The sequence below is a fragment of the Thunnus maccoyii genome, chromosome 2 (assembly GCF_910596095.1).
Source record: "Thunnus maccoyii chromosome 2, fThuMac1.1, whole genome shotgun sequence".
Classification (NCBI taxonomy): Eukaryota; Metazoa; Chordata; class Actinopteri; order Scombriformes; family Scombridae; genus Thunnus; species Thunnus maccoyii.
In genome coordinates this window covers 2,499,659-2,527,256 of record NC_056534.1, presented here as the reverse complement: position 1 = coordinate 2,527,256, position 27,598 = coordinate 2,499,659, and the positions used below count along the sequence as shown (strand labels likewise).

The window sequence follows — 27,598 nt, the reverse complement described above, 5'->3', positions numbered from 1 at the left end:
GACTTTAAACTATCTAACGTTGGAGGTCCCCACACTGGGTCTTGACCTGGAGTCTCCCAGATCATAGATTACTGAGCTGACTACTGAGTTAAAACTTTACTCATTGACTCATTGCAGACAGACCTCTACCTATTTATACATCCATAACACAGAGACAGCACACCATGTAACATGTAGAGGAACTTCAAAAGCGATTCTTGCTTTGCACTTTTCATTTATTGCCTATTTTTTACAACCTAACTTTGTGGAAAGGAAAAGGGGAGCAACAGGTTATGGAGAGTCCCTTGGGACTTACCCCTGATAGATGCAACAGCTGAGCAGAGGAGAGATACTGAGATAACGATGTAACCGACCTGCAAATTGGTATTTGACATGTTTTGTTTTTTTTCTTCCCAAAAACAAATAATTTTTAAAATATTTGTATGAAACAAATATTCGTATGAAACCCACTATTTGTGCTTTGCCGAATAATGTATTTGTATTCGGGCACACCCCTAATATACATACTCAGCCCTGTAACCACTGACTCTACATTTTATCTCATGGTCTTCTCATGAATGCAAATAATTTTGCTTTTAATTTGACAATGGTGTAATGGTTTCACCCTGAACCCTCACTAGGATAATCAAAATAATTGATAGAAATATTGATGGCCAGTGGAAAGAAACAGACTCCAGGATCAAAAGAAGTACCAACAGTGCAACTGTACAGTATTTAGAGCTTTTTGTTTTTTGTATTAATTTCTTTAATAATGAGTACAGGTTTCAGTATTTAGATCTTAATGGAGTTGACTGTTTGTATCTATAGTATCTACACCAGTGATCTATCTATCAGACTACCAAGTGCAACAGATAAAGGGGCTGAATTTTGTAACCTTGCAAAAAAACAGCGACAGTCACTACAAATACTGAGAACTTCCTTTCTGCAGTGGATTTTCAGCAAGAGAATACACACACTCCTCATTACTGCATCCGTTAGTTTTCAGCTTGTTAACAGCAGTGTACAGATTATCAGTTGGTTGTGTGGAGGTGCTCGGTGTTTCAATGTGGACATTCAACATCAGATTCCCTCCTTGGCTGCATGTTGCCGTTTTCGATCTCCTCATGAATCACCTCGTTGACAGTTTTGTCCAAGTTGGTGTTTCTCTCTGCTCTCTTTTTTGACCAGAATCTCATGGCAAAACGTACCAGTGCAGCACATATGACTGCACTAACAGGTACTTTCCAAATGTCTGAGGATTGTTGGTCTTCTGCAACTGCAGCTTTTCCCCTCTGGTCTGGTCCAAGGGAGGGCAGCGTAGCCACTATGTTCTGCAGGACAACCTGCTTCAAGGGAGCCGCTGTAAAGTAAAAAGGCAGCAATTAGTGACACATCAGTCTTTGGTAAACTTTTGTGTCAATTATATATAGTATGTTAGCTTCTTTACTTCCATACTAACACCTAGCATAAACTGTGTTAAGTGGTAGTCTCCTTTCTAACACTTAAAGGGGACATATTATGCTGTTATTATGTTGGTTTTCTGTTAGCTAAATACTGTTATGATGTCGGATATCTATTTTAAACATGGTCAAAGTTCCAAAACTTGAGGTGAATGTCTGTAGATATGCTGCCTGCAAGTCAAAAGTCAGGGTTTCAATCTGCTCGGACTGCTTCATTTGCAATGTTTTTTTCTAAATTGCCAACAAACTGACGTCAACTTGTCGCACATGCCCATAAACAGCCGTTCATTCTGTAGCCTTGGCTGCTGAGGTGGTTTCTAAGGTGTGTTCTTCACATTGTCCACACTCATATTTCAGATGTGATTCAGCTCCAACATGTATGGATGGATTTGAGAAGTTGACATTTGGAGTAAAGAAGGAGAAAAAGAAGTGAAATCCTGCTACTATAGCTTGTTTACGTAGCCTCTGGAGCTGGAGGAAGCTTCCTGAAGCTGACCAATCAGAGCAGAGTGGGCTCATCGGGAGGGGGACCTTAAAGAGACAGGAGCTAAAATGGTCTGTTTCAGACAGAGGCTGAACTGAGGGGCTGCATAAAGGACCAGTATAAGTTAAATAAGGAGTTTTTAACTGTAAATCACGCAAAGATATTCCGGTAGAGCCCCAGAATATAAATATAGAGCTGGAAATGTGCAGAATATGTCCTCTTTAAGCAGAAACTATAATTCTAGTTCTAGGCTGGATCCGATAACTCGTTCACTCATTCACTACTCCCTTTAAAATAAAAAACATCAATAGTGAGCAGAAGTGACGCACAGGTCAGGGTTTTTTAATACTTGCACCCACCTGACCCGTTATGAGAGCTAATCCACACTGCCCAACTTGCAGTAATATGCGTTAATCAACCACCCAAACCCAACCTGACCACAAACCACCGTAATGTAGAGATACAGATACATACAGACCATAACATAGTCTGTAATGGTGTCATCGGACAGGACAACCTGGCTGAATCTCTCCCACACCTTACATTTTTGGCTCACTTGGCATACAACCTTAGCGTCACCTGTCTTTTGTTGGTCTTTCCAACCAAAAAAGAAAAAAAAAAGTTTTGGTGGAGTAAACAAAAGCAACAGATACCACTAAGGGAAAAAAACTCATAGGTGAAGCTTCAACACTCTAAAACACATCCACTGACCAAAACTACAATCACAAATTGATGATAAAGCTGCGTGTGTGTGTTTGAGAGAGAAAATGACAGAAAGAGGGGGAGAGAAGGAGGAAGGTGGACTAGTAATGCACAGCCTAGTCTATTGCATGCAGTGTTTCTTAAAGTTATTAATACTTACTCAGAATGCTGCTTTGTCACTTTTTATAAAACCGATAGTTCCGGTCCTTGATTATGATTGGCTGAGCAGCGTTTGAAGCCGTTATATATATATATACAAGCAGTAATATAAAATACTCTATAAACACACACCTGTGACCGCATTACAACAGTATTACTGTGCTAAACAAATTGTTTCAAAATGTCAGATTCTGTTGTTAATTTTGATTTACTGGGTGGGCTAAGCCTGGTGGAAAGAGATGGACAGCATGGAGGAGGAAGATAAAAAAGATAGGAGACACTGAAATAAATGAGAGAGACATTTAAGAGCTGGAAAGGTCAAGAAACAATGATGATGTGGTCCTTTTGCTGTTTTCAGACCTGGTGTGCTGAGATCTGGCTATTGATTTTAAATCAATCACCAAAATGGAGCTAAACCAGGCTCCCTGTCAGTTTTATGCCCCTGTGAAAAACGGAAAAGGTAACCTCCATGGTTTCAGCAGTTATGTTGACCTACGTGCTGGACTTAACCGGTGCATAAATGATCCACCATTCAGCCGATCCTGGTGTCTGTTGAAAGAACCTGAGTTTATCACTAGCAACAACTTCAAGAAGGACATGACAAAACATCCCACCACCAAGCGTTAATGGAGGCAGACTTTCAGAAAATCAAGCACTCTCAGACACTGAATCCAAACACACTTGAGGGTCTTGTCGACAAAGTCTGGTTTGATGTGCAGTTACATATGGGATGAAGAGCTAAAGAGGGCAACCACCAACTGAAGCCCAAGTCATTTATCATCCGCCAAGACACAAACAGTCAGAAAAATGCAACGCTGTCATTCAATAAATGCAAAAAACCCCACATAGATGCCGGCAAAAAAGACAAAGAGAGCTTACGGGGATTTATGTTTGAACAGCCAGGAAACCTACTGTCGCTTTGTTGGAGAAAGTATATCTCTATCCAAAGCGGAGAGCTGTAGTAAGTACAATCTTGTTTGAATTAAGTTGCCTAGTATTTCTAACATTGCCCCATCAGTACCACGCTATCGTTGTTCTCTTTGCTGACCCAAAATTGAGGAAATTTGCTTGTTGAGTATTGTTGTTGTTCTACATTAAACAGTTACACAAGTTGGCCACAAAAAATACAGATTTATTTTTGAACTTTGGAGAGAGCCCAGCTAGCTGTTTCCCTTTGCTTCCAATCACATATTCAAAATTATTCAGACATTTGATTAATTAAATTAAATATTTGATCTATCTCTCTCTCTCTCTACATATAATAAGGCTGTTTGAGTTAGTTTGCTTTCGGAGCATTCTTAAAATGCCCTATTAGCCATTTGGCTAATGGAAGATGGGGCTAAAACTAGTAAGCTGTTCAAAAGTTCTGAAAAGAATGGATCAACAGTTGTTGAGGAATAGCACATAACTGTCCCAAAAAACACATATTGTTTTCACAATTCTGTTTGTGTACTGATGTATTAATCAGTGAGATTTAAAGGTGTTGGTAGGTGTATTTTTGAACTCTGTAGAGTGCAAAGCTAGCTGTGTCCCCCTGCTTTCCATCTTCATGCTAACTTAGGCTAGGTTAGACTCCAACTCAGAATATCACAGATGGCAGGATGAAGGTAGGGCTGTTTTCTAACTTTGTAAAACACAACTGTCATGCAGTAACATTAGCACAACACCAAATCTGAGCAACTTCCTGTTAGCAAGTCACCCCTGTGAAGCAGTGGAGGCACAAATGAGCATAAAAATGTAACTTGTGTTGCATTTGAATTCAACTGAAAGAATTAGTCCTTAGAATTTTTGTAGATTTGTCATTAATATAATGACTCCTATCTAGTGCAGACAACAAATCAAACATTAACATGTCTTGTTATATTGTCTGCATTAGACAATTTGACTTGGTATCCCCAGTCTTCAGGACACGGTTGTTAAGAAGGGTGACTATAGTATTATATCATAACTTCCAGAGTTCAGAGAGCCTATATATTAATGTAAAAGACCCCTTCAAGGTTAGTCATTTTAAACAGTGCATTAGTCTAGTGTTTAATGGATGGAGAAACACTATCTCTCCATTTACAGAACATTAACTCTTTGGCAGCAGCGACAGACATAGACGCCCACATATTATGTTATTACAAACTTATACAAAGTACCAGATCAGGATTAATTCAGCTTTTGTCACAACACAAATAAACCCAAAACTCATGAACAATAACACACTCCCAAAAAGTATCGACCAAGTTATATCCTGTATAGTGTAACTGCAAAACAATGAAAGGTAAAAAAGTAGATTCCAATAACTTATTTAGTTAATTAGTTTTTTCTCCATAACATATAACTCATATTGAAGACTTTACATAATTGGCTTGTGACTCCTAATTTTCATATAAAACTGGATCACTTTTATTTACAGTAATAATCAAGTCCTCCATAGACTCTGCTCATAAAAGTTACTGTCAATATTTGAGCAATTGTAGACGTTATGGGTTTAAAAAGACTTCTACATCAATCTCTTTTGTTACTCACAAATTATTTTTGTTTGTCTTTTTGTATGTTTATGGAAATAATCAGGAAACTAGAGCTCTTTGGTAGCCGAATGGTTACAGCTCATTCCACATAACCGCAACATTACTTGTTTGATTCAGCCTGGGGACCTTCATTGCAAGTCATACCTGTCTCTCTTCCCCTTGTTTTCTATCTGCGTCACTACTATCAACTGTCAAATAAGACAAAAATGTCCAAAAACATATCTTAAAAAAAAGAAATAATCAGAAAACTGTGTTTATGATAAAAAGATTTTTGTACCTGACTAGATAAATAAAAGGTAAATAAATGAATCTTGGCTTAAAGCAAAAACCAAAGTTCTATAAATATGATGTCAATAAAAGGCTGACAAACTAGGATTTTCTTACCAGGAGAGCTGTGACAGAGGCATCCAGCAAGGAGAAAGTAGAGGTAAAGAAACATCTCAGCAACCATAACCTCGTTATGTAAAACAGGATGACAGACACGCACTGTTTTGATCTTAGAGGAACTTGTGACTAATAAATGTGGTAGGCGGAATTTAAACGTGTTATTGGCTGTAAGTGAGATCTCATATTCACACCTAGGAGTTCTACATAGAGGATTGTTGCAAAAACTATACTATATACTATACTGACGACAATGTAGATCTTGAAAACATGGAATCACACAAAGTGCCCCCGAAATATTGACAAAGCATATTAGTCCTCATCATGACTACATATTACTGTTCACTCTGTGGGTGAGGGGGCTGTAACCTATAATACATTCAACACTTACTACAAGAGACTTACTACAAGCACACATGACTGGCCTTATCGATATGGTGTTGGTAATATGGATGATAAAATTCCTCTTAGATAATTTAAGAACAATATGGCAATAATACGGAGGGGCACTCGGTTATATAACCTACCTCTCCAAGCAAGACTGGTCAATGCTATGCATGACAGGCCTGACTATAACCTTCCATAGAGTGTATTCTACCTGACCTACACACTCAAAACAAGATACAACAACTTAAACCACAGAACAGAAGCAGCAACTGCATTCAAGATGTGAGCACACAAACTATTAACCTCTATGCTTTCAGAATGTGACATGTCCAAACTTCTGTGCACAGAATCAATTAGGAGTTTCTGCTCTGACATTTTCAGTGGCAAAAATATTCACAGTGAGAAATAGGTTAATATATTACAACACAGTTACACTGTACGGAAGCAGCTTGACATAAACAATTAGTCTACCCTGCTGCACAGACTCAGGCTGTCTCAGGGGCAGGGGTGAAAAAATATGAAGGGAACCCCCACTTCACAATGTTTATCCCCCATACAGTGCACCCCATAGGGCACATTTTTTCACTGAAAGGGCACCCAATTCTGCACTTCAGTATGTCAGACTTAAGGGAACCCTAAATTGCACTTAATCCTTTTTTTCCATTTTTTTTTTGTTCACTAGGAGGGCACCCATACAGAACCTCCAGCTTACACCATTACAACAGCATCGTAGGGCACTGCATTACATCCTCTTCGTTTAAATGGAACATCATATTATCTTGTCTTTGGGGGTTCTTAACAGGGCACTATCACATTTCTTCCACTGAAAGAGCACCATGAGAGTACTTCATTCCAGATTGTCACATATGGATGTCCTCTATAGGGCATTTCATCCTGATTTACCCATAACTAGACAGTCATTACAGAATTTTTCTATGATTTGATGGGTCTCTGTAAATTAAAGAGTACGGTCTAGACCTGCTCCATATGAAAAGTGCCCTGAGATAACTTTTGTTATGATTTAGCGCTATATAAATAAAATTGAATTGAAATGAAAAAAAAAAAGAATTTGTGGGGCAACTTAGAGGGCATTTTATTTATTAATTTATATAATCTTCTGCCAGTGCCTAAATAACATTTCAGCCTGCCAAATCCATATGAAGACCAGGTAAAATCCATTTTCGTCACTTCCGAGATGAACTTGAAAAATGAGTGTGAGAACACTTGTCAGGTAATTTAGGGCAAAACCTGTAAGATACTGCAGTTGTGCTCCTTTGCTCAATGTGTTTGACAGTGAAAGTGATTTCAATGCAATAAGAAACTGAACTGCAAAAATGGCAGCATGGTGGCTCAGAGGTTTGCACTGTTGCCTCACAGCATGAAGGTCCTGCTCGGTTCAAACCCTGGCCGTCCCAGGTCTTTCCTGTGTGGAGTTTGCATGTTCCTACTGTGTTTGCGTGGATTTCTGCCAGGTGCTCCGGTTTCTCCCACCGTCAGAGACATGTATGTTAGGGTTAGAGACCATTGCAGCATTTGTTTTGCACTTGTTGGTTTTGAAACAGATGGTTTGGGGTAAAGCTACCGTACAAGATCAACCGGGGTTTCATCCAAATTTACAGAGCAAATTTTGACCAAATTTCCAGAAAATCTGCAAAAGAAAAATTAATTAATTAATATTTGTTTCCATCTAAGGTCAATATTAGGAGTTAATTTATCAAGATAAACAGTCAGTGCCATTAAACCATTACAGAAGAAGACACGAAATGACATCATTAAAACAGCGGCAATCAAAAGCTCAAACAATGGAAAACCATGTGGAAATATGACATTTCTACTGGCCAAAATTATGCTGAAATTAATATTGCACAATTATTAATAATTGCCAACAATACTCTGCCTCACACGGGGCACCATTTTGTTGGACCTTGGCTACAAGTTTGGCTATCAGCAATAATTAATGATTATCAAAGATAATTAATGATTATCTTTGATAATCATTAATTATCTTTAAAATCAATAAAACATGATTACAACCATCACTATCAAGACATGGATTTGTCTGTTTCTGAGTCCACTGGCTTGGCAGCACTGTCCAACTGTATTCTTCAGATGTTTGACCTCTGACCAGCCGTGATACTCTTCTGATTGAGGCTGCAGTGCAAAAAAATTCAACTCCTCAAGAGGTGAGATTGTTTTTGTTGTTTTTTGCAGTCTGCAAGCTCAATATAATCTATCTATCTATCTATCTATCTATCTATCTATCTATCTATCTATCTTGTGGGTAAATGAGTCAAGTCTTATTTTCTAATCAGCACACCAGTTGCTCTACATATCTAAAACTGAACTTCCTGTCAAAGGAAATGCAATAATCCCACACACCGCCTTCTTTGCTCAACTTTATTTCCAGAGAATTATTACAACACATCTATACTTAATCTGGCTACAAAACAGTGGGGTTTAAATAAAATATAGTATTTACAATCTTCATTATGTCAGCTGTTCAGTGGCTCAGAAGGTTCTATGACTTGTCTGTGTTGGTTGGCTGGCTGATCTTTGACAAATCCCCAAATGACACGTTGGCTGAGCCTCGCTTTGCTGGTTTGGCCTAATGAAGAAAACAAAACACATCTTAAAGGATTAATTCACAACAGTTACACATAAAAATACAAAAATGTCACCTCTGCTCCTGAATCTGATGGATAAACACTGACTTGATAGCTCTTTCCTGTTTCTGAATTATTTGGAATAAACAGAAAGATAAGATCTGGGTATTTAGCATAACTATAAAAATATCAACAGAAACTGAATGGCTTCAATAGAATATTCAAGGAACAACACATTAATCCTACCCAGACTGTTAAAAAGACAAGTGAACTCTGGGAAATGCAGTGCAAAAGCACTAAGACAATTATTGCTTGGAACCAAAGTTGGAGACAAAAACAAAATAACTAAGGACTTTGTTGAACACACAACTCTCAGTTTGCTGCAACAGAACATCTGTCTCACCTGTGAGTCATGAGGCTTCCAGCCAATCATGTAGAGGATCTCAAAGGTGGCAGGTATGGAGCCGTCCTCGTTACCATACATCTCTGAAACAGTTTCAATCAAACAGAGACATAGTTTAACCAAACAATAACACCAAACTCCTGCAAAACGTGTAATCAAGTCCTGACAGTAACAGGAAAGTTCTTCTTCTGTGGTTTAACAGTGTTACCCAGTGAAATCAGGGGCCACGATGGCACCTGGGAAAGATCAATAATGTAACAACCAGACACTTTTATACTGAGCAAAACATTACATGGAAAGCACTTCACTCTGTTTAGTCTGCAGTAGTTGAATGAACTGTTCAACATTTTGGAAATATGTAAAATAACATGTTCATTTTTGCAAAATAGGTTACTTTCACAATCAGTCAACACTTTCCGCACCTTCTACATAATCCCACACTGTTCCATGTTGTTGTGAAGCTTTGTCTGTGTGTAAAGGACTGCAGCTTGTGGCTAAGAGGGAGGAAGTGATAATTACTGAGATTTATAAAACTGTGCACATGTACGAAAGCAAGCATTTTTCCCTTTATAAATCACAATCAACTTGAAAATGTGCGCACAAGGACAAACCTCATGTCCCACCTCCTACACTCCCACAATTACCCAGAAATGTTCAAAGCAAAAGACCTCATGAATATTGACGTACATGTTGTTTCTGTGGATAACGGCAGCAGTAAGTTTGAGAGGCTGATGATGGCTGCAGCAGCTGGTAATGCAGTCGGTGCAACAAACGAAACCCAAATTAAACAAAGTGTTCAGACATGGATATAGATGCCAAGAAGTGCATTGCTGCACACTTTCAGTGTATGGAAGAGTGGAGACATGGGGACACCAAAGCTCATCACTCGGTATTTATTAAGTATCTACTGTATATGGACACAGACACGACTGATGAGACCACACACTCAATATCTAAAATACAATAAACACTGCATTCATTTATATTTACTCCAAAATCCAGCATAAAGGTGTTCCTCTAATTTACACAATCCATATATGAGTGCAGGTGGTGAAGATGTGAAGATGTGCCGGTGAGGTGGCTGGAGAAGACAGAGAGTGTGTGTGGCAGCTACTGCAGTGCCATGACTTGGTTTATCATCATGGAGGAGACTGACTATATCTATAGTCTATTCACCAACAGGTGGGGCTGAATGGTGTTAAAAGCTGATGAAAAATCAACAAAAAACAGCTTTGCATGAGTTTTACTGCTCTCCAGGTGTTTGAATAAAATGTCAAGCAAGGTGGCAGTAGCATTCTTTACGCAAACTGAAAAAAAAAAAAAATTCATATCTAACAAAAGGTTTCTGTTACTGCAATAATAGTTTCTTAAACAGGGAAGATCATTACAGTCATCAAGATTTACTAAAACAGGTTGAGGATTCAAACCATCCAACTCCTGCTAACAAACACTTTTTAATTCTTTAAATGTTCCAAACCTCAGATTGACAGCAGAGCTGCTGACATGACGTTAGCTCTGTGGCTAACAGGGTTCACACTACAACTCCCAAACTCCCATAGGACAGTGCTGGCAGTGTGAAGCATCACTCAGTACAGAGATGATAGATTCTACATTTATCCCTGTCAGGACTGTGGTGGTTCACCACAAAACAGTCTGAACTAATCTGCTTTACAGCAAAGGAACAAATAAGGTAGAACATGAAGCAAAATAAAGAAATCGTAACTGTATGAAATAAAATAAAATGATTGCCTGGTTGTTGTCAAAAGTCTTTCACCTCTTTTTGTGAAGTAAACTGGAAACCGTTTGTAGAAGTTAAAAAATGTGTTTTTGAAATAACTGTTGATTTAACATCAACGTTGACCAGATGACATTTATTGAACTCGATTCAAGGAACACAGATAAAGATGTTAATAGTTACATAAAAACTTCAGCAATAAAAACTGGCTGCCTGTTATTTACAGTCTCACCTTTGCTCCATGATATTTCACAATAATCCTGTAAGTAAGATGGAGGAAAACAACTCCCAATCAGAGCTGCAGTAAGAGGAGGAGCAACACTGGAAAGATAAGAGAGCTGCAACGTCACTCTCCTGAAATAAAACTATAAGTTTGTCAGAGCGACAGCAGAGCTGCAGTCGAGTCTCTCCACTTCTGTCCAAATAAAAATTAAACTGAGTTCATCAAGTCTTTCTCAACAACACAGCAGAGTCTCTGCCAAACACTGGTGAGTACAACTGATCATATTTAATGTTTCAACAACCAGCTTTAACACAGCAGACAGGAAGTTCCACTCTTTTCATTTCATACTGACACTTGTGAAATTAGTGACAATATAACTAAAGATGTTTTTACACAGATTCAGTGAAACAACTTTAATTGTTTTTTAAACAGTCTCTCTGTGTCAGTTCTCAGGACTTTTGTAACTTGTAACTGAATCTCTGTGGTTTGGAGTTCAGCTTCACTCCAACCTTCCTGGTCTTATTACTATTTACTGATCACTTCCTACAGACACACTGCATTCTATTTCCTGTAGCTGTTTCACATTAAAAGCTTTCTACCAACAAGCAGCAGCTTTTATTGTGAAGCAGCTGGATGTAATAAAAGGTGTTTGTCACCAAGTTAGCAGAGCTTTGTTAGCAGTGCTATTCTTCAATAACAGTTGGTCTACACAACAAGATATGGACATATTCTGTGTAATTTTGTCAGTGGTTCATTTTAAAGATTGTATGGAAGAATAGTACAAGCAGAAACAGCCACAATGAGCTCTTAGATAAAGAGCTGCAGATGACAGTCTCTTACTGTGTTACTGTGTTACTGTGTTTGTGCACATAAAACACGTCATCAAAGTAAACAACAACTTTAAACTCACCATGCAGCCTTGTGGATAACTGTTTGAGCTGCCAGCACGACTTCAATGATCACAGTTGCTCACAACTCCGTTCATGTGTTCCCATCCCGATCAATAACAGAAAATATAATTCATTACTTTACCTAATATCACATGTTATACTTAATACAACAATAATTATCTTTATTTGTTTTTTAACAAATAATGAAAAAAAAATGTGTCTTTTGTTTTCACTCAGTGTGTAGATATGTCTGCTGCCAGCTGTCTGCTATCTGAAGATCAGTTTCTGTGCTGCATCTGTCTGGATGTGTTCACTGATCCAGTCACCACACCATGTGGACACAACTTCTGCAGAAACTGCATCAATGAACACTGGAACAGTAATGTCCAGTACCTGTGTCCGATGTGTAAAAAGGTTTTCTACACAAGACCTGAGCTTCACGTCAACACTTTCATCTATGAGGTTGTTTCTCAGTTCAGACAGGAAGCTCAACAGGAAGCCAGCAGCAGCAGCTCAGAGCAACAAGCTGCCAAACCAGGAGAAGTTCCCTGTGACGTCTGTACTGGAACCAAACTGAAGGCCCTGAAATCCTGTCTGGTGTGTCTGGCCTCCTACTGTGAGACTCACCTGGAGCCTCATCTGACAGCTTCACGTCTGAAAAGACATCAGCTGATGGACCCTGTGGAGAACCTGGAAGACAGGATGTGTATGAAGCACGATAAACCTCTGAAGCTGTTCTGTAAGACCGACCAGACATGTGTCTGCGTGCTCTGCTCTGCTTTAGACCACAAGACACATGAGTTTGTTCCTCTGAAAGAAGGATATGAAGGAAAGAAGGCAGAGCTGGGGAAGACAGAGGCTGAAATTCAGCAAATGATCCAGAAGAGACGACTGAAGATTCAAGAGATCAAACACTCAGTTGACCTCAGTAAGGAAGATGCAGACAGAGAGAAAGCAGAAGGTCTTCAGGTCTTCACTGCTTTGATGAAGTCTGTTGACAGAAGCCTGAATGAGCTCATTGAGACGATTGAAGAGAAGCAAAGAACGACAGAGAAACAGGCTGAAAACTTCATCAAAGAGCTGGAACAGGAAATCTCTGAGCTGAACAAGAGAAGCTCTGAGGTGAAGCAACTCTCACTCTCTGAAGACCACCTCCACCTCCTCCAAAACTTGAAAGCTGCTCCACCCACCAAGGACTGGACAGAGGTCAGCCTCTGTCCACCATCTTATTGGAAGACTGTGAAGAGAGCTGTGACTCAGCTGGAGGAGACGCTCAGTAAAGAGATGAAGAAGCTGCTTGAGGCCGAGCTGAAGAGGATCCAGCAGTATGCAGTGGATGTGACTCTTGATCCTGATACAGCATATCCCGAACTCGTCCTGTCTGATGATGGGAAACGAGTAAATCATGGTGATGTGGAGAAGAATCTTCCAGACAACCCAAAGAGATTTTCTTACTGTGCCAATGTTTTAGGAAAGCAGAGTTTCTTATCAGGCAGATTTTACTTTGAGGTTCAAGTTAAAGGGAAAACTGAATGGGAATTAGGGCTGGCCAGAGAGTCGATCAACAGGAAAGGAGAAATCACACTGAGACCTCAGGATGGTTACTGGACTATATGGTTGAGAAATGGATATGAATACAAAGCTCTCGCTGGTCCTTCAGTCAGTCTCTCTCTGAAGTCTCAGCCTCAGAAGGTGGGGGTGTTTGTGGATTATGAGGAGGGTCTGGTCTCCTTTTACGACGTAGATGCTGCAGCTCTTATCTACTCCTTTACTGGCTGCTCCTTCACTGACAAACTCTACCCATACTTCAGTCCCTGTCCTAATGATGGTGGTAAAAACTCCGCCCCTCTGATCATCTGTCCTGTCAATCAAACTGAGTAGAGTAATCACCTGTTTTATGTCATAAATGTGTCTTTGTTTTTGAAGAGAGTAAATATACAAACACATTCTGGTTTATTATGAGACACAAAGTTTCCAAAAAAAACAAAAGTTTCAGTTTGAAGTGAAACCACAGAAAACAAAGTGAATATTTCACAGACAAACATTCTCAGGCTCCATCTTTTTAAATGTGAGGTTTTGATGCTACTCTCTGCTCTGTATGATGGTAACTGGATTATTTTTGGGTTTTGGACTGTTGGTCAGACAAAACATTCAGACAACATGAGCTCCTAGTTGCAGCTCTACAGTTGATTAATAGAATATGTGTATAATGTGTATAAAGGATTTTCTTATCTTGTCTGAGGTTTGTTTAGTTTCTGTCTACTTTGGCCAAATTGCTTGTTTGAATTCTGAATAGATTGATTATGATTTAAAGAAATCTGTAAATGATTGTAAAAATCTGTAAACTAAACTATGTCTGTAGTTTTAATGTAAAGCTTTAAAAACATGGCCTGAGTAAGCAGTGACTTGTTGAACACCAAACACAAAAAATAAAAGCTGGTTTACAGAGAAGCTGTGTTTGTGTTTCTGTTACAGTTCATTAACAATCACAAATGTTTTTCTGCTTTCTTTACCAAACACTTATTAGTCTACATATGCAGCTTTGTATCATCACGTTTCAATATTTTCTCTCTGCACTGATTATTGTTTTTTACTTAATTGACCTACAATCTATTGAGAGGTTTGTTTTCTGCTGAAGTAAATTATCCAAATGTTTTCTATTGTTTCACATTGTTAAACTTTACGCCAACTGTACAGTAACCAGTATTTCAATTAAAACACTCATCAGTGCTTTATATCACCTAAAATCATGGTTCCTACATTTTTATTCTGTTTCATTAAATATTTTTACCGTTGTGACCTGTTCCACAAAAAAAAAAGGAAAATACCTCAATATTCTGCATTTGCATCATTTTGATTTGGTCACCCTGCACTTCTTCCTCTTTGAAAATGTTTCTTCATGTACACAAGGTCTTAATCATTCCCATAATGCACTTGGGCAGCCCAACATGGGTCAGACACTGTGTTTAAGGGAGACAACTGAGACAAATATGAGAGTCACATGACAGACAAGAGTAGCTAAAACACCAGGCTGCTCCTACCTCCAGGTCTTCATGTCACATCTCTAATAACTTAATAAATGGTGCCTTTATGCACAGACTAACCAGGGTTAAGACCTGGACCCCCGACCAAAGACCAGGGGCCTCACGAGATATGAAAGTTTAAGTTCTGTATACAGCAGCGTATTGATGCCACCATGACAAAAAATATTTGCTTATAAGGAAGGTTCTTGCTATAACAACTTAACATGTTATAACGAGAAATTTTTGTTTAAATAAGATTAATTAATTCCATGAAATACTGAAGTTTTGTGATATAGATAGAAGATAAAGTCATGTGTTGTCATTACAAGAAAAGTTTCTTGTAAAAAGTGAATAATCTGGTATCTACAGTAATAACATGAAAAATATCGTTATAGTGTGAGAAGGATCTTGTTAAAAAACAAGAAAAGTTTCTCGTCAACTGAACAAATATTTTATTGTCATGGTGGCAGGAATACACTCCTGTAATAATATACATGTAAATCTTTTATATTCAGTATATATATAAAATAGATTATAAAAGGTGGTGTGTATAGAAGCTCAGTGGAACCACAGATCTTTCAGGGTCGTGTGTTTCAACCTTGTTACAGGTAAGTTTAGCAGCTGGTTTTTCTCTTCTTTGAAACTTACCTTTATAAATAGCTGCTGCTGCTAATATGGTGTCTCTGTGCAGCAGTGACCTCCGGTTCCAAGCACAGTTACTCTCACCCATACCTGCAGAGTATGGAAGTGAAACTTCATATAAGTTTGCAAATTATGTTGAATAAAAGTTGTCAAATTTGGTTTAGAGTCCCAAAAACTGCACATATCCAGTTTTACTCTCATACAATCATCACTTACTACAGCCTCAACAATGACCTTACAGTTTACACAGTGTCAACAAAAACTTTATTGACTCAACTTTATTTCATAAAGGCGGGATGTACTGTAGGGCCTCTATAGTTTGTAGTAGATTGGTTTAAATTGTATAATCAGGGCCTGAGCCCCAAAGGGGCTATTGTATTTCGTGTGTTTGTTTCTTTCTTCTTCCTCTTCTTCTTTCTTTATTATTACACCACTTCAACCCTTAATTTGATCCCCTAAACATGCTCAAAAACTCACCAAATTTGGAACGCACATCAGGTCTGGTGAAAAATTTGATAAAATATAAAAATGCTCCCCCAAAGTGCCAAAATGTGCTCTATAGCGCCACCTATGTATCTAATATGGCTGCCACGGCCCGTAGGAATGTCATAGAGAGATCGAACCAAAACTCAATTATTCGTCTCATCAAGACCTACAAATCATATGCTGACACCCCTGACCTAAATCCAACAGGAAGTCTGCGATATGCCCATCAAAGTACGACTTTGTGCCAATTTTGGACCCCCAAGAAACACTATCTCCTCCTAAGGTGTTAATGGTATCGGCGTATTAATTATTATTATTAATTATCTTATAGTCAATTATAAGCTTGATTTTATGCACCTAACTGAAACCTAGCTGGACATGAATGAACACTGCGACACTTACTGAGACCTGTCCACCAGATTACAGCTTTTATCAGTCAGCGAGACAGGAAAAAAGAGGGGGTGGAATTGATACTATCTACTCATAAAAGTTCAGCTGTACAAAGGTCAACCTGGGTAAATTCCCATCCTTTGAATATCTTGCCCTTGCGCTTAAAGCTGAACCAGCTGTAGTCATTATTACAATATACAGGCCTCCGGGGCACATATCACTATTTCTCCCGGGATTCTCCGAGCGGACTACTCTTATTATCACCAAATATGACAGGATAACTTCAACATTCACATTAATAACACTGCTGACTCCAAGGCTATGGAATTAATGAAACTGTTTGAAAACCTAGCAACCTCCAGGCCTGAAAAATGAAGCCAATGCAGAAGTGCCAAAAACTGCAGTTCCTTGAATGGCCACTTGAGACTCCAAAAGCGAGTCAATCCCCATAGACCCCCATGTTAAAATGTCCAACTTTACAGCAGAAATAAACATGTTTGCAGCCTGGTACAAAAAACGGTTTAGGTCTCTGTAGCTAATTTCCTCTTTCATGACAACTGTACGGGGTGAATTTTTTTATAACTCATCCGTTTAAATTTTATTAAGCCGTAAAGTTATGCATAATGAAGGACATGGCTGCTTTGAGTGACAGGTCTGCCAGCCGCTAGGTGGCTTGTTTCAGCCATTCGGCCCGCCTCTTTGCCCATTTTTGATTGGCTGGGAGTTAGGCAGCGTCACGTACTGCCAAGATGGCGACGGCCGGAGCGGCTCGCTTTGAGCTTCAAAACCGCTCGTCCGAAACCAACGGGTGACGTCACGGTAACTACGTCCATATTTTTATACAGTATATGGTTTTAAACTAGTTCCAGACATACATTACAGGAAGGAATTTTTTATTATTCTTGGAGGACATGTATCAGAAAAATATGACATAACTTTGCCTTTGCTATTCTCACTATATTATATATATATATATATATATGTTCCCCCTAGGTGATATCATCAGAGGACATAATGTTAGCTTCCACACCTATGCCGATGATACGCTATTGTACATATCTGTTGAACCGAGCGATCCAGATGCTTTAAAAATCACTCACTGCCTGTCTGTCCGCAATCAATAGATGGATGAGTAATAACTTTTTTAAAATTAAATGAGGAGAAAACAGAAATCTTAATTAATTGGCCCCAAAGAAAAAAGGGATGAGCTCTTTAAAAGACTTGGAAACCTTTAATCAAACCAGAGGAAACAAGCCTAGGAGTTATTTTAGACTCTGACTTGAGCTTTAAGTCCCATATAAACAAAGAAATAACCGAGGTTTGACCATTCCTAACTCAGCAAGATGCTGAAAAACTAATTTATGCTTTTATCTCAAGTAGGTTGGATTACTGCAATTCACTTTTTACGGGTCTTCCTAAAAAGTCCTTTGACAGATTACAGCTTATTCAGAACTCTGCTGCTTGACTATTAACAAAAACAAACAAGAGAGAACACATCACTCCAGTTTGGGCTGAACTACACTGGCACCTTGTGTCTTCCAGAATCGATTTTAAAGTCTTTCTACTTGTTCATAAAGCTCTCAATGGGTTAGAGCCCAGTTACATCACAGACTCCCTGTTGCTTTATGTTCCTTCATAAGCCCTTAGATCAGGGGTGTCAAAAAAATCTGCGGCCCGCTATCCATTTTTTATTGGCTTGTATCAAAAGTCTAAAAATATAATGGACTATGGCCCACACATAATATTTGTGCTTGACTGTGTTGTACTTCTTAGTCTAAACACTAGTTGGAGCTACTGTCTTGAACAAGGCAGCGTCTCCACAAAGAAGAACAATCAAAGAAAAAAATTTGCTCAGGGTTACCAGAAATGGTGGAACCAAAGAGACGCAAGATTGCAAGCGAGTGCAGAAAATTTCAGACTCCGTGGAAAAATGAATATTTTTTCATAGAAACCAAGGAGGAAGTGTGTTTGTTTGATTTGCAACGAGAGTGTCGCCGTGATGAAAGAGTACAGTGTACGAAGGCATTATGAAATGAAACATCAGATTTAGCAAGCCTGCAGTAGAAGATCTACGGCTTAGATCTTCTACTGGAGATGCAGCTTTCTTCAGTTATGCTCCAAAATTTTGGAACACCTTACCTAAAGACATTAGAGAGGCAGACCTTTAAAGGACACCTAAATACATCTTCTTAATCTATGGTAATCATACCATTTCTTGTGCACCATATCCCACCATGTTTAAGACTTTTTATTCCATTTTAAGGCATTTTTGTTCTATTTCATTGATTGATTATGTGCTTTACTAAAGAATTTTAGCCGTGTTTCCTTTTTATTGATGTCCTCTATTTAATGCAAAGTGATGTTTTTTCTTGTTTGCCTCCTTTTAATCTACTTATGTTTCCTGTTTAATGTTCTTAATGTCTGTTTTTTGCTTTTTATCTCTTAACTGTAAAGCACTTTGAGCTGCATTTTGTATGAAAGGTACTATAAAAATTAAGTTGATATTATTGTTGTTGTTATTATTATCATTATTATTATTATTATTGCCTGAAATGTCCCAAAATGGCCACCGTATAGTGTAAACTTTGCAATAAAAGGTTCAGAACATATACAGCTTTGAGATCCAGCTGGACGGAAGCCCTGCAGGTGTTTGAGGACTTCAATTCAGATACTTTACGACTTGGTTTTATGGTTTAGATCAATTAAACTGAGTCACACATCGACACTGAGTATTTTATACCTTGTAAATCGGTCATGACTTCAATGATTCCCGGATAGTGAACCTGAACTTCATCAGTATCCTGGAAGAGACGGAGAGAGAGAGAGAGAGAAAGCTGGGTTTGTATTTGATGAATTTGAAAACAGATTAAACACATTAAAAAAAAAAAAAAAAAAAATCAACAAGGGTGCATTAATGTGGTCTAATATCTACAAAAACACACACATACTCCTCCGGTTTCTAGGACTCTATGTTCTAATATCTTTTCCTTTGTCTTTCTTTATAGTCTTTATTTATCTTCCAGTGTGTTTTATCCAAATAAAAGAGAACTAGAACTACAACATTTCAGAATCATAATCATATACAGCATATACAGAATGTGTCTTGGCTCCCACAAACACAACATAGAAGAATAAAAATAGAACAACATTAAGATAATATAAATAATGAAATAAGCAAAAAAAGTAATATTTAAATTGATTTTAAAAATTATTTACAGAATGGAGCAACAACAGCTTTGAAATGGGATATAAAACTGGAAAGTAAATAAATGTGATGTGTAATAAATGATTAAATTATGTAGCGGTGGAGATTGAATGTAATATAAGTAATTTGCACTACAGTGTTGGTGTGATTCTCACCACAGTGAGCAGGTTGAAGCCGGCCTGGCCCAGCAGGTTGCCCAGGTCGGTGACGGCGGTGTAGGGGGAGACGTGCGGGGAGAATCCTCCCTCCCTCTCGGTCTCGGCCAGCTGGAGGGAACATCGCAGCTCGTACAGCGTCTCCCCGCCCACCATCGCCCCGATGAACACCCCGTCCGGCTTCAGCACCTGATGGATCTGAGAGGAGGAGGCGGTTATATATATATATATATAGTATAAAGAATATGGTCTAGACCCGCTCCATGTGAAAAGTGCCCTGAGATGACTTTTGTTGTGATTTGGCGCTATATAAATAAAATTGAAAAAAATTGAATAGTAAAAACTGAGCATGCTGCGGTTTTAAATGTTCATATGAACATAAAGTTTAATTAATAATTTAAGTAATATAAGTCCACAACATCCAGTCAAGGTTTATTAAAGGGTTAATTTACTGTTTAACTACATATAAGATAAAAAGAGACAAAAACAGATGAGTACAATTAAAAGTAGAAATGATGTACAATAACTAAAATACACTAAACAAATAAAGTAGAAGAATAAAAATAGATAGTAAAATAGAGTAACAAAAAACTGAGTAAAGACTGAAGATATAATACACATTTCCACCTACAAAACATACAAAAATACACAGATTGACAACATGAAAATAAAATAACTTACTCGGCTGCAACTAATGATTATTTTCATTATAGATTAGTCTGGTTAGCTGTTGGGTCTATAAAATGTACAGCTGCAATGATAAGTTGATTAATCAATTAGTTGATCAACTGAAAGTTAATCACCAACTATTTTGATAATCAATTAATTTTTTTTAAAGAAAAAATCTCCAAATTTTCTGGTTCAGCTTCTCAAATGTGAATATTTCCTGGTTTCTTTTGGTCCTCTATGACAGTAAACTTCTTCTCTGCATTTTGGGCTTTTTGAGAAACGGTGATCGACATTTTTCACCGTTTTGTTACATTTTATAGACCAAACAACTACTGACAAAAAATGAAAATACTTGTTAGTTGGAGCCCTGATAAAATGTTGATCACTGTTTCCCAAAAAGCCCAAGATGCAACTAAACATGTCTTGTTTTGTCAACACAAGGATGTGCAGTTTACTGTCAGAGACTAAAGAAACCAGCAAATATTCACATTTGAGAAACTAGAATTAGAGAAAATTACTTAAATTGTTTAGTCATTGAAACGTTAAAAAAAAAAAGTGGAATTACTCAGAGCTCACTGTGATGTCATATGACAAGGAAAAACTTAGATTTAAATTGTCACATTTGAGAAGGTGGAACCAAAAAACATTTGGCATTTTTGCTTGAAAAATGACTAAAACAATGAATCAATTATGAAATAGTTAGATCAATTTCTGTCAATCAACTAATGAATTGATAGAAGTGCAAAGAACACATGATGTTCAGTTAGAGTAATGGTAGTAATGACAGAAAAAAGCCAACAAGAAGAGTCTAAAATGGACGAGTTATCTCCTCAAATGAAAATAAAAGACTGAAGAGTGAAAAATGTTTCCTGCTCAGACAAATCAACAGCTGAGGAAACTACAACCTCTAGTGGACGATCACCAGAAAGCAAACAATCACAGATATGAACAAAAATCACTATAACTTGTAGAAAAGAATCATTTCCTTACAGCTGAATGAACATTTCCTCATAAGAGAAGACTGGTTGCTTTATATAATCAAACGATCAGAAATGTGTCTGTCTAACAGAGTGCTTCAAAGAAATAAATATATAAAAATGTAACTACGGGGAAGGAAAAAAGCCTTTATTGAAGTGGCTAAATCATTAAAACGCCAACATGTTTTGATCACTGTAGGTCTGCGTCAGGGCTTTAAAACAGACAATGAAACAGGGTGTAGCCTCACATATATTATAGTAGCAACAGCCAACGGGAAACAATCACATGACCCAGAGAATAACATGACAGGTCAAACAAATTGAAAATAATGAAAAAAAAAACATGAGATAACACAGAATAATATGGAAAATAAGCACCTATATATAGGTTTGACATATATATATATATATATACACATATATATTGCTTGTCATAAAACAATTCAGTGTAAACAAGTATTGTAGTTTCACGCTTACATGAACTGTTATATGTGTGTTTTCTCACCTGTTTCAGAGCTCCAGGTAGGTCATTAATCCAATGCAGACTGAGAGAAGAGAAAAAGACATTAAACACAGTGTTTAGTGCTTTGTTTAGTGTCTACAAACACACCATGTGTTCACCAATCAGATACAAGTTTAAAGCCCTCTGTGTACTTCAACACCGATGAATCACGACCACATTAAATTAGGACAAACAGACGGTTACTGAGCCGACTGTCAGGACTCTTTACGCTTTATTTTGTGGCAGCTGAGTTCAGTTTAGAGACTTTAAACTTTCAAAATATGAATTAAAATGGTTTAGATGTGAGTATCTACTGATGTGTCTGTTTTTGTGGTGGTGGTGTACCGGAGTGCATTAAATTGTAGAGTGTTCTTAACAAGGTTTAAGTACAGAGACGTGACTATTAATCACCTCAAGCTGCTCATCACCAGGTCAAAGGTGTTTTCTTTAAAAGGTAGAAACTCCTCATCAGCCAGAATGCAGTGTGTCGGGATCTCACTCTGTCTTCTCTGTTTCTAGAGATCACAGCCATAAAATCATTATTATTATATGAACATAACTGTAGTAAAATCACAAGGTAACATCCAGTATTTATTATTACAATTAAATCTGTCTTATAAGCCACAAAAAACAAATAACGCTTCACTTTCCTTCTAGAGCTGAACCGATATATCGGCTCATATTAGCTTATTGCAGATATATCACTGAAGGTGTCAGATAAATGAGAAGAAAATTTAAGTTGATAAATATATGATATGAAACGGTGTCACCATTGTACAGTTTATTATTTAACTGTAAACTGTCCTGTTCAGCACATTTCACCTTATCAAAAATGTTTGTATATATCATGAATTGTATAAAAACATAAAGTAATTAGCCCAAAAGGGTACGACACCATACTGCAAAAAAACTATAATAATAAATAGATAACGGAAAAGTCAGTTTCCTCTACAGTAAATTATATATATTAAATATATATGTATATATGTGTGTATATACACATATAAATACACACACACACATACATACACACACACACACATATATATATATATATATATATATATATATATATATATATATATATATATATATATATATATATATATTTTTTTTTTTTTTTTTTTTTTTAAATATTTTTATATGTTTATATGTATGATAGTTTTTATGATGAACGCTCACCAGAGTCGTCTCTGAGATGTCTGTCAGGAACAAACGCTCCACAATTTCCTGAAACACAAACAAACAAAAAATTTGTGTCTAAATGTAAATAATTTCAAGTTTTTGACTCAATAAATGAGTTATAATAATTATTTCACAGCTAAACCAACATATAAGATCTTCAGATATTCAGACTGTACTTTGCTTAAATGCTCTGCGATGTGACTTTTTCCGCCACCGATGTCCAACGCGAGAGGAAACGTCCTGAGGAGACAGGAAGAGGAAACAGCGTTAGACGAGGAACTTTGCTTCAAACATGGAAGCAGCTTTCTCGCCGTGAACCCACCGTGCGATGTCGTAGACGCGGTCGGCCACCTGACTGCCCACCTACAAATAAACACAACACAAAATCAAAACTTTAATTAATTAATGTGAGTAGTTTCTATGGAAACGTTGTAATTCTTCTAATTACAGAAGCATTTGTTTAGCAGCTGCTGGTTTTCATGTGTCATCGTCTGCTGAACAATCACTCAACATCATTTCTTCATCAATCTTTTCAGCACTGAAAACAATGAAAACTAAGAGTAAATTAAATTAAAGAAAAGTTCCCTGTAAACCATCCAAAGCCTGCAAACCAGTTTCCTTTATGCCATCAAGTTTTCTGTCTTCCTGATTTGTCCAGTTTTTGTTTATCCGACACATTTGTTTCCTCCACAGATTCCTCTGGCTCTTGTTTTTAATCACACAGCCTTGATCATAAAAGCTTTTTACCTTTTGGATCTTGATATTTTGGGGGACTCTGTTCCTTCTCTTGTTGACAGTAACTGAAAATCACCAATTTATACTAAAAAAATTCATCAAACTGATTAAAACGTCAACAGATGATGATGAAGAAGAAGAAGAGAACAATATGTCTTCCTGGGACTATCTGAGTGTCACAACTGCAGCTGAGAGCAGAGATCAGTCCAGTAGTCCTGGTCGGTCCTGGTCAGTCTTCTTCAGCCTCAGAGGACTGACCAAGACCAACTAGGACTAACCATGACCAACCAGGACTGACCAGGACTGACCAGGACTAATCAGGACTAATCAGGACTAACCAGGACCAACCAGGACCAACCAGGACTAACCATGACCAACCAGTACTGACCAGGACCAACCAGGAATGACCAGGACTAATCAGGACTAACCAAGACCAACTAGGACTAACCATGACCAACCAGGACTGACCAGGACCAACCAGGACTAATCAGAACTAACCAGGACCAACCAGGACTAACCAGGACCAACCAGGACTAACCAGGACCAACCAGGACTGACCAGGACTAATCAGGACTAAGCAGGACCAACCAGGACCAACCAGGACTAACCATGACCAACCAGGACTGACCAGGACCGACCAGGACTAATCAGGACTAACCAGGACCAACCATGACCAACCAGGACTGACCAGGACTGACCAGGACTAACCAGGACTAACCAGGACCAACCAGGACCAACCAGGACTAACCATGACCAACCAGGACTGACCAAGACCGACCAGGACTGACCAGGACTGACCAGGACCAACTAGGACTAATCATGACCAACCAGGACTGACCAGGACCGACCACGACTGACCAGGACTAATCAGGACCAACCAGGACTAACCATGACCAACCAGGACTGACCATGACCGTCCAGGACTGACCAGGACCGACCAGGACTAATCAGAACTAACCAGGACCAACCAGGACTAACCATGACCAACCAGGACTGACCAGGACTGACCATGACCGTCCAGGACTAATCAGGACTAACCAGGACCAACCAGGACTAACCATATCCAACCAGGACTGACCAGGACCAACCAGGACTGACCATGACCATCCAGGACTAATCAGGACTAACCATGACCAACCAGGACTGACCAGGACCGACCAGGACTAATCAGGACTAACCAGGACCAACCAGGACTAACCATGACCAACCAGGACTGACCAGGACCGTCCAGGACTGACCATGACCATCCAGGACTAATCAGGACTAACCATGACCAACCAGGACTGACCAGGACCGACCAGGACTAATCAGGACTAACCAGGACCAACCAGGACTAACCATGACCAACCAGGACTGACCAGGACCGACCAAGACTGACCAGGACTAATCAGGACTAACCAAGACCAACTAGGACTAACCATGACCAACCAGGACTGACCAGGACCAACCAGGACTGACCAGGACTAACCAGGACTAACCAGGACCAACCAGGACTGACCAGGACTAATCAGGACTAACCAGGACCAACCATGGCCAACCAGGACTGACCAAGACGGACCAGGACTGACCAGGACTAACCAAGACCAACTAGGACTAATCATGACCAACCAGGACTGACCAGGACCGACCAGGACTAATCAGGACTAACCAGGACCAACCAGGACTAACCATGACCAACCAGGACTGACCATGACCATCCAGGACTAATCAGGACTAACCAGGACCAACCAGGACTAACCATGACCAACCAGGACTGACCAGGACTGTCCAGGACTGACCATGACCATCCAGGACTAATCAGGACTAACCATGACCAACCAGGACTGACCATGACCATCCAGGACTAATCAGGACTAACCATGACCAACCAGGACTGACCATGACCGTCTAGGACTAATCAGGACTAACCATGACTTGATAAAACTAGCAAAGCGCTATATGCGTGCTGTCCAGTTATAAAAGAACTTTAAACAAATTGTTCTACAGGATTCTTTAGATGGAAATGACTTCAGCGTTTGAATTCTTTATGATAAAAATGTATCGTTGGGTTTCATCCTACTTTAATCATATCATAATCAATAAATCAGGACTATAATCGTCTCATTTTCAAGTATGAACTTTGAAACCAAACTAAAAAAAATTAGAATAAATAAAACATCTGGTGACAACTCTGCAAATTCTATCTGCTGATGAAGATCAGTAGTTTTCCTGCATCAAGTTTTAACTATTAACACCTGGTTCAAACTCTTACATCATAAGAGGTTAATGACATCATGTAAGTTACACAAGTTCAATCCAGGAATTACATCAAAGATTTTTTAGAAGAAAGTGATATTTTATGTGTTTCATACTGTTATGTTTATATTTTCAACTGTTTTGATGATGTTTTGTATGTCACATGACAAATATTCAAAACAGAATGAATACAATAGTTTAAAAAGAGGTTGTTCTCTTGCAGGATTATTGGCTGACAGTCTGAACTCACCTCGTCTCTCAGGTAGTCAAACTGGTGGCTTTCCTGCAGAGCTGCCGCCCAGTTCTTCTGCCTCCTCTTCATCGTCCTGTCGAACACATTCATGGTTCCTCTGCTTGCCACTGACAGCCCTCTGCATGGCTCACACCTCGGCCCTGCCTGCAGTCTGCAGCTCCAGCTGCCTGAGGAGGCTGCAGGGGGAGATCCGGCTGTCTGCAGCCTCTGCAGGACTCTCCCGCACACTCTGCTGCTCATGGTGCTGCTTTACAGAGCAGGTCAGCAAGTCAGCTGGGGATTAAAAACACAGATACTCTAATATCTGAGCATTGTGCAACATCTGAACCGACTTCTTCCTGTCCTCCACATTGAATGACCTCAGGGAAAAGAAGGACGGAAAATGCGGAACTGGATTATGAAGGTCTGAATGAAAACTACGGAACTGGATCACAGCCTGGAACTGGACCAAACATTTAAAAACGTCAATACAAATATGTAAACCACTATAGTTACCAGTGCAGTGACTTTTGCCACCACAAATACCAATTCTAATAAAAGTAGGGCTGCAACTAACAATCATTTCAACCATTGATTACTCTTTTGATTATTTTTATTATTAATCATTTATCAGGTTAGTCTATGAAACGTCCAAAAATAGTGTTTTCAATTATGTAAAATTAAATATTCACACATTTGAGACAATGAAACCACAGAATAATCTGCACTGTTGCCCTAGAAATGACTCCAGCAATTAAAACTTTATTTAAAAAAACATAGCTGACAATTAATTTTCATTAAATTAACTGGTGAATAATTTTAGCAAAAATTAACACTAATAATCAAAAGAAGTTAAAAGTACAAAAATACAGTTATACCATCATCCATAAGTCACAAGAGAACAGTGACATTATTATTTGATTAATAGTGCTTTAAAAGTGAAGAAGACGGTTGAACTGATTTTTATCTAAATAATTTAAACCCTTTAGATACGTACAGTAGTTTGTTAGGGCTTCATATGTTGCTGTGATCTGTAATTGTACATTTATCACCTTAAATTGCAAATACAATAAAAGTAAAAGTGTCGCAACGTCCCTCTCTACAAAAATAAAACAAGAATCATATTATATAAGCTGTCAAATAAATGTAGTGGAGTAGAAAGTACAATATTTCCCTCTGAAATGTAGTGGAGTGGAAGTATAAATTAGCATCACATGGAAATACTCAAGTTAAGTAC

General features: G+C 38.4%; 2 protein-coding genes across 2 annotated transcripts; one reads left to right on the top strand and one right to left on the bottom strand.

Moving 5' to 3' along the window:
- Window positions 1–8,453: 8,453 nt before the first annotated feature.
- ndufaf5 (NADH:ubiquinone oxidoreductase complex assembly factor 5) lies at window positions 8,454–26,759 on the bottom strand. Its single transcript, XM_042391009.1, has 11 exons — window positions 26,380–26,759; window positions 23,482–23,522; window positions 23,336–23,399; window positions 23,157–23,204; window positions 22,386–22,489; window positions 21,978–22,017; window positions 19,827–20,024; window positions 19,207–19,267; window positions 15,597–15,680; window positions 9,078–9,160; window positions 8,454–8,676 (listed from the first exon to the last, which is right to left on the bottom strand). The coding sequence occupies exons 1-11, from the start codon at window positions 26,620–26,622 to the stop codon at window positions 8,590–8,592; spliced, it is 1,053 nt and encodes a 350-aa protein (XP_042246943.1). The 5' UTR covers window positions 26,623–26,759; the 3' UTR covers window positions 8,454–8,589.
- On the top strand, window positions 12,172–14,257 carry LOC121882630 (E3 ubiquitin-protein ligase TRIM21-like). Its single transcript, XM_042391003.1, has one exon. The coding sequence runs from the start codon at window positions 12,172–12,174 to the stop codon at window positions 13,804–13,806; it is 1,635 nt and encodes a 544-aa protein (XP_042246937.1). The 3' UTR covers window positions 13,807–14,257.
- Window positions 26,760–27,598: the final 839 nt, after the last annotated feature.

Coding starts and splice junctions, on each gene's coding strand:
- LOC121882630 (XM_042391003.1), top strand. CDS start 12,172: ATGTCTGCTGCCAGCTGTCTGCTATCTGAAGATCAGTTTCTGTGCTGC.
- ndufaf5 (XM_042391009.1), bottom strand. CDS start 26,622: ATGAGCAGCAGAGTGTGCGGGAGAGTCCTGCAGAGGCTGCAGACAGCC. Junction 22,490..23,156: donor ACATCTCAGAGACGACTCTG/GTGAGCGTTCAT, acceptor TGTGATCTCTAG/AAACAGAGAAGACAGAGTGA. Junction 8,677..9,077: donor GGAAGCCTCATGACTCACAG/GTGAGACAGATG, acceptor TTTCTTCATTAG/GCCAAACCAGCAAAGCGAGG.